The 14720-nt window shown below is 33.3% G+C and overlaps 1 protein-coding gene across 6 annotated transcripts in view; it reads right to left on the reverse strand.

The window, feature by feature from the left end:
- LOC136035538 (S phase cyclin A-associated protein in the endoplasmic reticulum-like) overlaps positions 1-14720 on the reverse strand; it is a 598516-nt gene that overhangs the window by 81445 nt on the left and 502351 nt on the right. For all 6 annotated transcript variants that reach the window (XM_065717385.1, XM_065717386.1, XM_065717383.1 and 3 more), the window contains one exon: positions 172-295. In XM_065717385.1, coding sequence (XP_065573457.1) covers positions 172-295 — 124 coding nt within the window. The remainder of the gene's footprint in view (positions 1-171; positions 296-14720) is intronic.

Below are 14720 nucleotides of genomic sequence, written 5' to 3' on the forward strand. Positions count from 1 at the left end.
TTTCCACTCTTGTAAGTTATGTATACTCTTTGATTCTACCACTTTACCAAACACAATTACATCCAGCCATTATTTATTTCTTGCCGGCAGTTGAACTTGCAGTATAGAGTCTAATCAGGAAAATAATCCCAAATGGTTATATTAATTTCTGTAAAAATTTCATATGCTTACCTCGAGACGTTTGATAAGGAAATCGACGAAGTTAAGGGGTGGTCTAAAAGTGAGTTCATGAGCAGCCACTGCAAAGCATCCACTGACTGATAAACGTAGACATATCAAAATAATTTCCAAAAACCTGTAAAGCACATAGTTTCTTAGAACACAGACTTTGTACTAAAAAAAAAGAAGAAAAAAAACGAATGTTTTAATTTCACGTGCAGAAATATTTTTCAACAGGAAACAGAATTTAACACGAAAATTGGAAGAGAAAAAGATAGGTTTTGAGAAAAACAAAATAACGTAAAAAAAATAATGACAAAACATTAAAACAATTTTATATTAAATGTATCTTAATTTTATCATTATCTTAGACATACAATAAAATATATAATTCAGTCATCATTCGAGATTTCACTATTTTTTTTATTTTTCCTTTTCACCTGTTCTTAAAACAGACAACGGCCGATCATAGTTTTTTAATATTACTTTTTTTCAATCCCATATTTTTCAGGATGGGGTTTTGAGTCCTGCCGTCACCGATTGTTTGGCTTGGGACGGATCTCGGTGACGAGACCCTACAAGCTCAGTCAAAATTGACCCAGCTCCGATGGGCACCCGTAGAAATCCGGGGGAGATAAACAGGAAGGGTGTGCAAAAGAATAGGATGGCTTCCCCATACTCCATTGCACTTGCTAGGCGAGGGGGTCATGAAGCGGAGATCAACACCGTTGGTTCGGATAGTGAAGTCAGGTGCCACATCTTATACCTTTTATATTTACATATTTCCTCTACTAGTTAATATTACTAAGAAACCGTGGTCGGTATTGCAATTGGTTATTGGCATAGTAGCATTCTAGTTCAATACAGTATTTTTCCTTCCAAGGAAAAAGACTGAAAATGTTTTTTTGAAGTATCTTGGTCCTTCTGTATGGAATTCCCTTCCTGTGAGTTTTAGAGAGAATGAGCATCTCCCACAGTTTAAAAAAAAAGATAAAAAGAGTATTTGAGGGGATTGGAGCGGATTATAGGGCTAGAGGGAGGAGCGGGTTGAAGGATTTGGGGTGGGGGGTGTTGTATTTGGGTGAAGGTTGTTACCCTGGGGGTGTTTGAGAGAAGGAAATTGTCTTTTTTCTTTATTTCCTTTCATTATTATTTTAATTAGTGTAGTATGCTTCTAGAAACATTAATGTAGGTTTTTTGTTTATTATTTTTAATTTAGGATGTCTTTAGGAATGTTTATGTAGTTAATCATTACGCGTTAGCAAAATTTAAATTTTTCCTAGCGCAGTGATTTATATTTGTGATAGTTTATACTTTGTTGATTATGTAAATAAAAGTATAAAAGTCAAAGTAAAGAACAGGCCCGAGCATCTAAGTCAATATTTCATTATTGGAATCGAATTACTCTGTTCAATCAGAGGGGTATTTGGTACCTGACCTCCAAGCTACGTATTGTAATCATCTCTCATTACATGTAAGATTTAAAACAATACCAATTGAAAAGCTTTTTCAGGGGAATAATCTTGAGTCTTTTTCAGGATTTTGCTGAAAAAAGGAGTAATAACCCAACTTCGTTCGCCACAAAAAAAAACAGATTACGTCATACAGCTTAACCCAGCAAAATGATATAAAAATGATAAAAATGATATAAAAATATGCAATGCAATTATATATGATATATATATAATATACTAGCTGTTGGGGTGGCACTTCGCGCCACCCCAACACCTAGTTGGTGGGGCGCTTCGCAACCCCCCAAGCCCCCCCGCGCGCGTAAGTCGTTACGCGCCATATTAGTTACGCGCCATATTAGTTACACGCCATTGTAGTTGTGTCCCTGTGTCCCACCTGTGAATATAGATAGATTTATATATGTGTTTCAAACTACGTAAAAATTGCGAATATACAACATTCTTGGCTTTCCCATTGTCTGTCCATATACAAAGCCGTATGTACTAATAATGACGTCATATGCAAACGCTCTTTTTACAAACAAACAAACATGCATACACACAACTCGTTTTTATATAGATAGATAGATAGATAGATACAATACAAATTAACTACGTAAAACTTGTGAATATACAACAGTCTTCGCTGTCCCATTGTCTGTGCGTATAAATAGATTGTCAGGTTTACCGACCCTCAAAGATGCAACATACAATTGTACATTGGTAAAGCAATCTGTATTAAGATCTATACCGCATTTTTCTAGTGATTGCCCTTGAGCTTTGTTGATGGTGGTTGCAAATGCTAATCGAATTGGGAATTGCAATCTTTTAAATTGAAAAAGCAGATCCGTTGGAATCATGGGAATGCGAGGAATAAGAACAGCCTCACCCTCATAAGGCCCTGTCAAGATTGTGGCATCTATTAGGTTTTCCATTGTTTTTTTTTACGGCAAGTCGTGTGCCATTGCAAAGCTTTGGTGGGTTGATATTTCTTAAAAGTATTATTGGTACGCCTATTTTTAGTTGTAGCAGGTGTGGTGGACACCCTGAAGGATCTATGGAATTTAAAAATTCAGATGGATAATTAACCGCTTCATTTGGTTCCGAAATACAAATTAACTGCGTAAAACTTGCGAATATACAACATTCTTCGCTGTCCAATTCTCGCTGCATATAAATAGATTGTCAGGTTTACCGACCCTCGAACATGCAACGTACAATTGTCCATGGGAAAAACAATCAGTATTAAGATCAATACCACATTTTTCTAATGATTGACCTTGAGCTTTGTTAATGGTGATTGCAAATGCTAATCGAATTGGGAATTGCAATCTTTTAAATTGAAAAGGCAGATCTGTTGGAATCATGGGAATGCGAGGAATAAGAACAGCCTCACCCTCAAAAGGCCCTGTCAGGATTGTGGCCTCTATTAGGTTTTCTATTGTTTTTTTTTACGGCAAGTCGAGTGCCATTGCAAAGCTTTGGTGGGTTTATATTTCTTAAAAGTATTATTGGTACGCCTATTTTTAGTTGTAGCACGTGTGGTGGAAACCCTGAAAGATCTATGGAATTTAAAAATTCAGATGGATAATTAACCGCTTCATTTGGTTCCAAAACTGTGTCGACTGACTTGTAAAGGACTGCCTGGTCTTGAATCTTGGTCAAAACAATATTGTTGATTTCGTGGATGTCTATATTTTTGGGTGCGAGAATCGCTCTTTCACTTAGCCATTTATTATTTTTATAATTTTTTAGAATATTCGGAAATACTTTTTCAATCAATTCATTTTTGGACGTCACTAAATTACAGAAATCAGCAGGTAGTTGTATACGTCCTGAAATTGAGTCTACTGGGAGCTTTCCGTTTCCCATTGCCAGCAATTGATCTGAAAATGTTTGACCAGAGTCATCGTTTTGCAATCGGACACGCATATTTGTAGTTAATTTTAATGTTTTTACGTGTGCCCATAAATTAGAATTTTTCAGGCAAGCATTCATTTCGTCTGCAGGAGTTGATCTAGGTATTATAGGTAATGTTTGCCTGAAATCTCCCGCAAGCAATATTAAGGTGCTGCCAAAGGGTTTCGACTTCCCTCGCAAATCTTTCAAGCATTGATCCAGAGCCTCGAGCGATTTTTTGTGTGCCATTGTGCACTCATCCCAAATAATAAGTTTGCATTGCTGCAATACTTTACCCATCCCAGATGATTTGGAAATATTGCACGTGGGAGTTTCTGTAGAATGCAAGTTCAGAGGCAATTTCAAAGCGGAATGAGCAGTTCTTCCACCAGGCAGCAATGTTGCGGCTATTCCGGACGACGCAATTGCCAACGCTATATCATTTTTAGATCGAATTGATGCCAGAATCAGTTTTATCACAAACGTTTTACCAGTACCTCCTGGCGCATCCAAAAAGAAAATTTCTCCAACGTTGTTATCGACACAATGCATTATCGTATCATAAATGTCTTTTTGTTCCGACGTTAACTTGGAAATGTTATTTTGTACATACGACAATAGATCACTCGTACTGTAACTTTGTTCACGATCCAATTCTACACATGTCGAAACAGCAGCGATACGGTTAGGTGAAGGCATTCCCAAACCCTGAAGAGGTTTGTTTGCCATACTTATGCACAAATCTTCTATAACAACTAAAGTGTAGTTATAAATTTCTGATGTAAAATCAAAAGTCATCTCTGACGTCTCTAACTGTTTTCGATGAAGTATATCTTCGGACATTTTTGACTTATATTTTTCCCATAAATCTTTAGGAGCTGATGGAGAGCAAGTTGTTAAAATGATGCCAAACAATGCACGAATTTGACTTGGGGTTGACGTTTCGCACGCGTCATTGATGCAGTTATCCCAGTGTTGGTCATTCTCCAATAAATTCAGAGCTTGGCATGCACTACGGTAAGTGTCATGTATAGTACCATTTACAGTCCTCAAATACTCAAAGGATGTCGGACCGGGTACATTCACCAAAAGCAGGCGTAGAAAGAAGCATTCATGTTGATTGGGGTGAACGGTGTAGAGTCTTCCTATCGTGGTATCTTTGAAGATGGTAGGTTGGCCGTCGACTGACTTACCCTGTTTTCGACGTTCAAATACTTTATTTTTAGTATTCCACGTGTAATACGATGGCACTTCAGTATACAGCAGTTTTTTTGCAAAAGAATCATTTTTGCAAAGCGAAAAAAAAGCTGTTAATGTTGTATCCGGTGGATTCAGGACTCTTTGTTGCACGTTGGTTTCCGTGAAATAAACACGTTGACCATTCTGTAAATGTACCGCTAAGTGAACAACAGCTGGACTACGTTCATGTATCGGAAATGAAAGAATTCGCCAAACAGCTTCATTACTGCTTATGTATCTTCCAGCCTGATATTCTACGATTTCATCGAAATCTTTGATTTCGGACTGCAAGCCAAAAACTGCCATGTCACTGCCTTTGTTGACGTATTTACATATGTATTTGATTGCCTTTACGGAGTTACAGTATTCAACGTTTATGTGTGCATTAAATGTTTTTGATAATAAAGGGGAATATGGAACAACCCACTGGTTATCTACTTCGATGGTGGTACCGTTACGCTTCTTTATTATTGCTGTTTTACCGCCATCTTCAGTAGATCTTCTTCTATATTGTGGGTAACCATCATTGCCAGTAATTGTTTTGGGTACTAAAAGTCGAGGATATTGCTTTGTGCACCTTCCTTTGGCCATGCATGGTGAATTTTCGTTCAGTGTACCGCAAGGTCCATGTATCATATTTTTTACAATAATATCATGTAACCCCTTATCGACATTTTTATCAGGTATTTCAGCGGAAATCACATCATCAATTTCGTTTGAAGTAATTTTTTTATGTAGCCAGATTAGTATATGTGCGTGTGGCAAACCTCGTTTTTGCCATTCCACTGAGTACATCCAGCATCGCACTGACCCAAACACTTCATGTTTTACAAGGTAGTTTATCAGTGATTTCAACTTTTGCCGGAAGACACGTGCCGTAATGTCATGCCTATGAACCGCCGATTGTCCTTGAAGTAAAAGCTGCAGTATCTCGTCCCAAGATTGATTACATGTAAATGTAATGAATAAATCTGGACGACCATAGAGACGAACATACGCAATAGCATCTTGAGCATATTCATGCATATGACGGGGACTGCCAGCATATGACGAAGGTAAAATTGTTAATCTTCCAACGTTTGTGGTATTACCGTCATTTATAACTGCATCTCGCAAATGAATGTACTGTTCAGAGCGGAGCTTGGTCTGATTCAGGCGGATATATAGCAAACGTTCTGATTCAATTTTAGCATACATATCCACGACAAATTGGTGAAACAATTCACGGCATTTTAAAATATAATTTTCTTCATCCTGCCGAATCATTAGTCTATAGGAATAATAATGCATTGCACTGCATTTCTTATTCATTTCTTTGTTAGTGGCTGGATTCATCAATTTAATATTAAAGTGATAGCCGTCGGCTCCATCCCAAAAAATGATAGGATATTGTAGGGCATCGTAGCATCGATGAGTTTCAGCAATTCTTAACAACTGAGCGTTTCGCTTATGTAGAATAATATCTCGAGGTAAAAACTGATCACCGACCATAACGATTGCCACTTCGTCGATAGTCGGAGCATTGTATCTACGCACATGTTGGCCAGGAGGCGTTTTGTCAGCGGAAACAACAATTTTATGAGTATCAGTAGGCATCAAATCGATGGCTGTTTTGAACAGACGCACTAACTTATTATTTTCGTGGAAAAGATGTTGCAATTGGGAAACGATTGTCCTTTCAACGTTGGGAGAAATTTCGCAACGTGCATTCAATTCAGAATTTCTATCACTGATGAAGTACAATTGTAAAAATTTATGATTCTCGCCTGAGAATGGTAGAAGGGACCCTGCTTTATGATAAATTTGCCCTTTTACTTTGAAAGTAGACATAAATTGATCTGGATTTTCGATTTGGGCTCCAAACGACGTCATTTGGAAACATGAGTTGTATTGTCTGATTTTTGACAAAAAACGCTTAGATTCTGACGTAGTTCCAGTAAGGAAAGTCTTCAATGGCTCTGGTGGTGCAGCCAATAGAGGAAGTTTAACTTTTCCTGAGGCGCAACACATTCCCATTGTTTCACCATTGAATTTCAAGGCCTTGCAATAGGGACAAATTTTAGACATTGTCCCGATTTGAACACATCTACTCAAGCTATAATCATCGACTGGGTTGTACCTAAATGCCAGGCGATAACTTTCAGATTGCTCTGATTCCTCGGCACGCTTTCTTTTCTTACTTTCTCTATCAGCAGCAAGCCTGTTTCCCTGCTGGTCTTTTGATTCCTCGGCACGCCTTCTTTTTTCACTTTCTCTTTTAGCAGCAAGTCTGCTTCTGCGTTGCTCTGGTAGTTCCTCGGCATGCTTTCTGTTCTTTCTTTCTCTATCAGCAGCAAGCCTGTTTCCCTGCTGGTCTTTTGATTCCTCGGCACGCCTTCTTTTTTCACTTTCTCTTTTAAAAGCAAGTCAGCTTCTGCGTTGCTCTGGTAGTTCCTCGGCATGCTTTCTGTTCTTTCTTTCTCTATCAGCCTCAAGCCTGTTTCCCTGCTGGTCTTTTGATTCCTCGGCACGCCTTCTTTTTTCCTCGGCACGCCTTCTTTTTTCACTTTCTCTTTTAGCAGCAAGTCTGCTTTCGCGTTGCTCTGGTAGTTCCTCGGCACGCTTTCTTTTCTGACTTTCTCTATCAGCAGCAAGTTTTTTGGCATAGACTCTTTGAGCATCTTCATCAGTCATTGTAAACTTAAACATTAATAGAATTCTACGCGAACATATGTCTTATATAACTTGAATGACGTCACCTTCAAAGCAAAAATGATGGCAACTAATTTCATGACGTCAGCCGAAACATGACGTCACCTGATCCACGATCCACAGATCCACAGACAACTTATTTTTATATATATAGATAGATATATATATCATATTAATTATAATCTATATATATAAAAATAAGTTGTCTGTCTGTCTGTGGATGGATGGATCAGGTGACGTCACCTGAAAAAACTGGATCAGGTGACGTCAAAACTGAAAAAACTAAAAAAAGGCAAAAACTACAAAAAAACTAAAAACTAATAAAAAAAATAAAAAAGCTAAAAAACTAAAAAAACTAAAAAAAGGCAAAAACTACAAAAAAAACTAAAAACTAATAAAAAAAGCTAAAAAACTAAAAAAACTAAAAAAAGGCAAAAACTACCAAAAAAACTAAAAACTAATAATAAAAATAAAAAAGCTAAAAAACTAAAAAAACTAAAAAAACTAAAAAAAGGTAAAAAACTAAAAAAACTAAAAACTAAAAAAAACTAAAAAAAAGGAAAAAAACTGAAAAATAAGCTAAAATAAAGGTAAAAACCAATAAAAAACTAAAAAAAAAACTGAAAAAACTAAAAAAAGGCAAAAACTACAAAAAAAACTAAAAACTAATAAAAAAAGTAAAAAAGCTAAAAAACTAAAAAAACTAAAAAAAACTAAAAAAAGGTAAAAAACTAAAAAAAATAAAAAATAAAAAAAAAAACTACAAAAAAGGAAAAAACTGAAAAATGCTAAAATAAAGGTAAAAACCAATAAAAAACTAAAAAGAAAAAAAGGAAAAAACTAAAAAAAATTTTCATCTAAAAAACTAAAAAAAAACTAAAAAAGGTAAAAACTAAAAGAACTAAAAAAGAAAAAAATAAATGACGAAACTCAAAGAGAAAGCGACCAGGACAAAAGGAATGTTCGATTAGCAATCAACAAAGCACCGGGACACAGGGAGTATAAATGACGACCAGGACATAAGTAAAAAAAAAAAAACTATCTATATATATAAAAATAAGTTGTCTGTGGATCTGTGGATCGTGGATCAGGTGACGTCACCTGAAAAAACTGGATCAGGTGACGTCAAAACTGAAAAAACTAAAAAAAGGCAAAAACTACAAAAAAAACTAAAAACTAATAAAAAAAATAAAAAAGCTAAAAAACTAATAAAACTAAAAAAAGGCAAAAACTACAAAAAAAACTAAAAACTAATAAAAAAGCTAAAAAACTAAAAAAACTAAAAAAAAGGCAAAAACTACAAAAAAACTAAAAACTAATAAAAAAAATAAAAAAGCTAAAAAACTTAAAAAAACTAAAAAAACTAAAAAAAGGTAAAAAACTAAAAAAACTAAAAACTAAAAAAAACTAAAAAAAGGAAAAAACTGAAAAATAAGCTAAAATAAAGGTAAAAACCAATAAAAAACTAAAAAAAAACTGAAAAAACTAAAAAAAGGCAAAAACTACAAAAAAACTAAAAACTAATAAAAAAAGTAAAAAAGCTAAAAAACTAAAAAAACTAAAAAAACTAAAAAAAACTAAAAAAGGTAAAAAACTAAAAAAAATAAAAAATAAAAAAAAAATAAAAAAAAAGGAAAAAACTGAAAAATAAGCTAACATAAAGGTAAAAACCAATAAAAAACTAAAAAGAAAAAAAGGAAAAAACTAAAAAAAATTTTCATCTAAAAAACTAAAAAAAACTAAAAAAGGTAAAAACTAAAAGAACTAAAAAAGAAAAAAATAAATGACGACACTCAAAGAGAAAGCGACCAGGACAAAAGGAATGTTCGATTAGCAATCAACAAAGCACCGGGACACAGGGAGTATAAATGACGACCAGGACATAAGTAAAAAAAAAAATTAACAAAACTAAAAAGAAGGTAAAAACTACAAAAAAAACTAAAAAGAAAAAAAAACTAATAAAAAAAATAAAAAATCTAAAAATCTAAATAAACTAAAAAAGAAAAAAAAAGGAAAAAAATAAAGGAGAAAAACAAAACTAAAAAACGAATGTATATACAGACCGGTACACCGGGATACAAATGACGACCGGGACACAGGGAATATAAATGACGACCGGGACACAGGGACACAACTACAACGGGGACACCGGGGGAAACAGGGGGATATAAATGACGACCGGGACAAAAAAACTAAAAAGAAAAAAAAACTAAAAACTAATAAAAAAACTAAAAAATCTAAAAATCTAAATAAGCTAAAAAAGAAAAAAAAAGGAAAAAAATAAAGGAGAAAAACAAAACTAAAAAACGAATGTATATACAGACCGGGACACCGGGATACAAATGACGACCGGGACACAGGGAATATAAATGACGACCGGGACACAGGGACACAACTACAACGGGGACACCGGGGGAAACAGGGGGATGTAAATGACGACCGGGACACTGGGACAGGGAATGGTCGATTAGCAATCACCATCAACAAAGCTCAAGGGCAATCATTAGAATCATGAGGTATAGATCTGAATACAGATTGTTTTCCCATGGACCACTATATGTTGCATGTTCAAGAGTCGGTAAACCTGACAATCTATTTATATGCAAAGACAATGGGACAGCAAAGAATGTTGTATATTCGCAAGTTTTACGTAGTTAAAACCATATATATATATATATATATATATATATATATATATATATATATATATATATATATATATATATATATATATATATATATATATATATATATATATATATATATATATATATATATATATATATATATATATATATATATATATATATATCTATCTATATTCACAGGTGGGACATAGGGACACAACTACAATGGCGCGTAACTATTATGGCGCGTAACGACTTACGCGCGCGGGGGGGCTTGGGGGGGGCGCGAAGCGCCCCCACCAACTAGGTGTTGGGGTGGCGCGAAGCGCCACCCCAACATCTAGTATATATATATATATATATATATATATATATATATATATATATATATATATATATATATATATATATATTTATATATATATATATATATATATATATATATATATATATATATATATATATATATATATATATATCTTCTATATATATAAAAATAAGTTGTCTGTCTGTCTGTGGATGGATCAGGTGACGTCACCTGAAAAAACTGGATCAGGTGACGTCAAAACTGAAAAAACTAAAAAAAGGCAAAAACTACAAAAAAAACTAAAAACTAATAAAAAAAATAAAAAAGCTAAAAAACTAAAAAAACTAAAAAAAGGCAAAAACTACAAAAAAAACTAAAAACTAATAAAAAAGCTAAAAAACTAAAAAAACTAAAAAAAGGCAAAAACTACAAAAAAAATAAAAACTAATAAAAAAAATAAAAAAGCTAAAAAACTAAAAAAACTAAAAAAACTAAAAAAAGGTAAAAAACTAAAAAAACTAAAAACTAAAAAAAACTAAAAAAAAAGGAAAAAAACTGAAAAATAAGCTAAAATAAAGGTAATAACCAATAAAAAACTAAAAAAAAAACTGAAAAAACTAAAAAAAGGCAAAAACTACAAAAAAAAACTAAAAACTAATAAAAAAAGTAAAAAAGCTAAAAAACTAAAAAAACTAAAAAAACTAAAAAAAGGTAAAAAACTAAAAAAAATAAAAAATAAAAAAAAACTAAAAAAAAGGAAAAAACTTAAAAATAAGCTAAAATAAAGGTAAAAACCAATAAAAAACTAAAAAGAAAAAAAGGAAAAAACTAAAAAAAATTTTCATCTAAAAAACTAAAAAAAACTAAAAAAGGTAAAAACTAAAAGAACTAAAAAAGAAAAAAATAAATGACGAAACTCAAAGAGAAAGCGACCAGGACAAAAGGAATGTTCGATTAGCAATCAACAAAGCACCGGGACACAGGGAGTATAAATGACGACCAGGACATAAGTAAAAAAAAAAACTATCTATATATATAAAGATAAGTTGTCTGTGGATCTGTGGATCGTGGATCAGGTGACGTCACCTGAAAAAACTGGATCAGGTGACGTCAAAACTGAAAAAACTAAAAAAAGGCAAAAACTACAAAAAAACTAAAAACTAATAAAAAAAATAAAAAAGCTAAAAAACTAAAAAAACTAAAAAAAGGCAAGAACTACAAAAAAAACTAAAAACTAATAAAAAAGCTAAAAAACTAAAAAAACTAAAAAAAAGGCAAAAACTACAAAAAAACTAAAAACTAATAAAAAAAATAAAAAAGCTAAAAAACTAAAAAAACTAAAAAAACTAAAAAAAGGTAAAAAACTAAAAAAACTAAAAACTAAAAAAAACTAAAAAAAAGGAAAAAACTGAAAAATAAGCTAAAATAAAGGTAAAAACCAATAAAAAACTAAAAAAAAAACTGAAAAAACTAAAAAAAGGCAAAAACTACAAAAAAACTAAAAACTAATAAAAAAAAGTAAAAAAGCTAAAAAACTAAAAAAACTAAAAAAACTAAAAAAACTAAAAAAAGGTAAAAAACTAAAAAAAAATAAAAAATAAAAAAAAAACTAAAAAAAAAGGAAAAAACTGAAAAATAAGCTAACATAAAGGTAAAAACCAATAAAAAACTAAAAAGAAAAAAAGGAAAAAACTAAAAAAAATTTTCATCTAAAAAACTAAAAAAAACTAAAAAAGGTAAAAACTAAAAGAACTAAAAAAGAAAAAAATAAATGACGACACTCAAAGAGAAAGCGACCAGGACAAAAGGAATGTTCGATTAGCAATCAACAAAGCACCGGGACACAGGGAGTATAAATGACGACCAGGACATAAGTAAAAAAAAAAATTAACAAAACTAAAAAGAAGGTAAAAACTACAAAAAAACTAAAAAGAAAAAAAAACTAAAAACTAATAAAAAAACTAAAAAATCTAAAAATCTAAATAAACTAAAAAAGAAAAAAAAAGGAAAAAAATAAAGGAGAAAAACAAAACTAAAAAACGAATGTATATACAGACCGGTACACCGGGATACAAATGACGACCGGGACACAGGGAATATAAATGACGACCGGGACACAGGGACACAACTACAACGGGGACACCGGGGGAAACAGGGGGATGTAAATGACGACCGGGACACCGGGACAGGGAATGGTCGATTAGCAATCACCATCAACAAAGCTCTAGGGCAGTCATTAGAATCATGAGGTATAGATCTGAATATAGATTGTTTTCCCATGGACCATTATATGTTGCATGTTCAAGAGTCGGTAAACCTGACAATCTATTTATATGCAAAGACAATGGGACAACAAAGAATGTTGTATATTCGCAAGTTTTACGTAGTTAAAACCATATATATATATATATATATATATATATATATATATATATATATATATATATATATATATATATATATATATATATATATATATATATATATATATATATATATATATATATATATATATCTATCTATATTCACAGGTGGGACATAGGGACACAACTACAATGGCGCGTAACTATTATGGCGCGTAACGACTTACGCGCGCGGGGGGGCTTGGGGGGGCGCGAAGCGCCCCACCAACTAGGTGTTTGGGTGGCGCGAAGCGCCAACCCAACAGCTAGTAATATATATATATATAAATAAGTTGTATGTTTGTGTGTTTGTCCGCATATGACGTCATTATAAGTATATAAGGCTTTGTATAAGGGGGCGATTCAAAGAGAAATTTCAGTATAAATCCTACAATGGCATAAGAAACAGCCGAGGAAGCTGCTCAAAGAGTTAATTCAAAGAGAGATTTTAGTATAAATCCTACAATGGCAGAAGAAACAGCCGAGGAAACTGCTCAAAGAGTTAATGCCAAAAGGCTTGCGGATAACAGATAATAGAAAGTAAGAAAAGAAAGCGTGCCGAGGAATCACAAGAACAACGTGAAAACAGGCTTGCGTCTCAAAGAGAAAATGACGACCGGAACACAGGGAATATAAATGACGACCGGGACACTCAAAAAGAAATTACTGACCGGGACACAAATGACGACCGGGACACAGGGAATATAAATGAAAATCGGGACAAAGGGACATAAATACAACGGGGACGCCTGGGGGGCACAGGGGGGATATATAAATGACGAAGGGGACACAGGTAATATTCGATTAGTTATAACCATCAACAAAGCTCAAGGGCAATCATTAGGAAAATGCGGTAGAGATCTGAATACGGATTGTTTTTCCCATGGACAATTATATGTTGCTTGTTCAAGAGTCAGTAAACGTGACAATATTTATATCCACAGACAATGGGACAGCGAAGTATGTTGTATATTCGCAAGCTTTACGTAGTTAAAAACATATACTATCTATATTCACAGGTGGGACACAGGGACACAACTACAATGGCGCGTAACGACTTATGCACGCGGGGGAGATTGAAGGGCGAAGCCCCCCACCAACTAGGTGAAGCGCCACACCAACAGCTAGTAGCATTATAAACATTAATAAAAAAAATTATTCCTACAGTATAAAGCAATTTCATCCCTTGACCGGAGCGGTATTGAACCTGCATACATCTGGCTGGTGAGCCAAAGTCACTACCACTACACCAGTCAAGGGTATTTCAATCTATTATTTTAGCATTTGTTGGTTAATAAGAAAAAATCGTATTTTGCTATCATTAATTGCTTCTTGTTGCCCTATTGATTCATAGCTTCACTTATGTGAATTATTAGCAACACTACGACAATATTGTAAAAACAATTTACATGGAACTTCTTTTTTTATAGTTTATTTTGTAAGCAGTTGTTACTGGCTGGGGTTGGTCTGGAGCAAAATCTTTGGGGCAGTGGCGTAATTTCGTCAAAACACTGGGGGGGGGCAAAGTTGGACCCAATTTGGTACTTGTCTATTAGATAAAACACAGTCGAGAAGTGAAGTTTGGTGACCATAAAACATGATGAAAATAAAATGCTTTATTAACAAAATTATGAAGGCCATTTGTGAATTATTAAATTGGCGTCAGCTGACCGCCTCAAAGACAAAGAAAAGTTCATTATTAATACGATTCTTGACCTAGTTCATTTTAGTTCATTATTGACCCGATTCTTGAGGACAACGGTTAGTTTGCTTTGATTGATGATAGAATATAGCGTCTCACCATGGCTGTTCAAATTAAAATTTGTGATTTGCCAAGGACCAAAGAACAGGCAATTACTTTTTTCAAAGATAAGGGGTTGTTGCCCAAAACAAAACACTGCGTCAATGAACACACCATGACTTTGTACTCTTAGGAGAAGCAATT

Source organism: Artemia franciscana, chromosome 14, assembly GCF_032884065.1.
Source record: "Artemia franciscana chromosome 14, ASM3288406v1, whole genome shotgun sequence".
Classification (NCBI taxonomy): Eukaryota; Metazoa; Arthropoda; class Branchiopoda; order Anostraca; family Artemiidae; genus Artemia; species Artemia franciscana.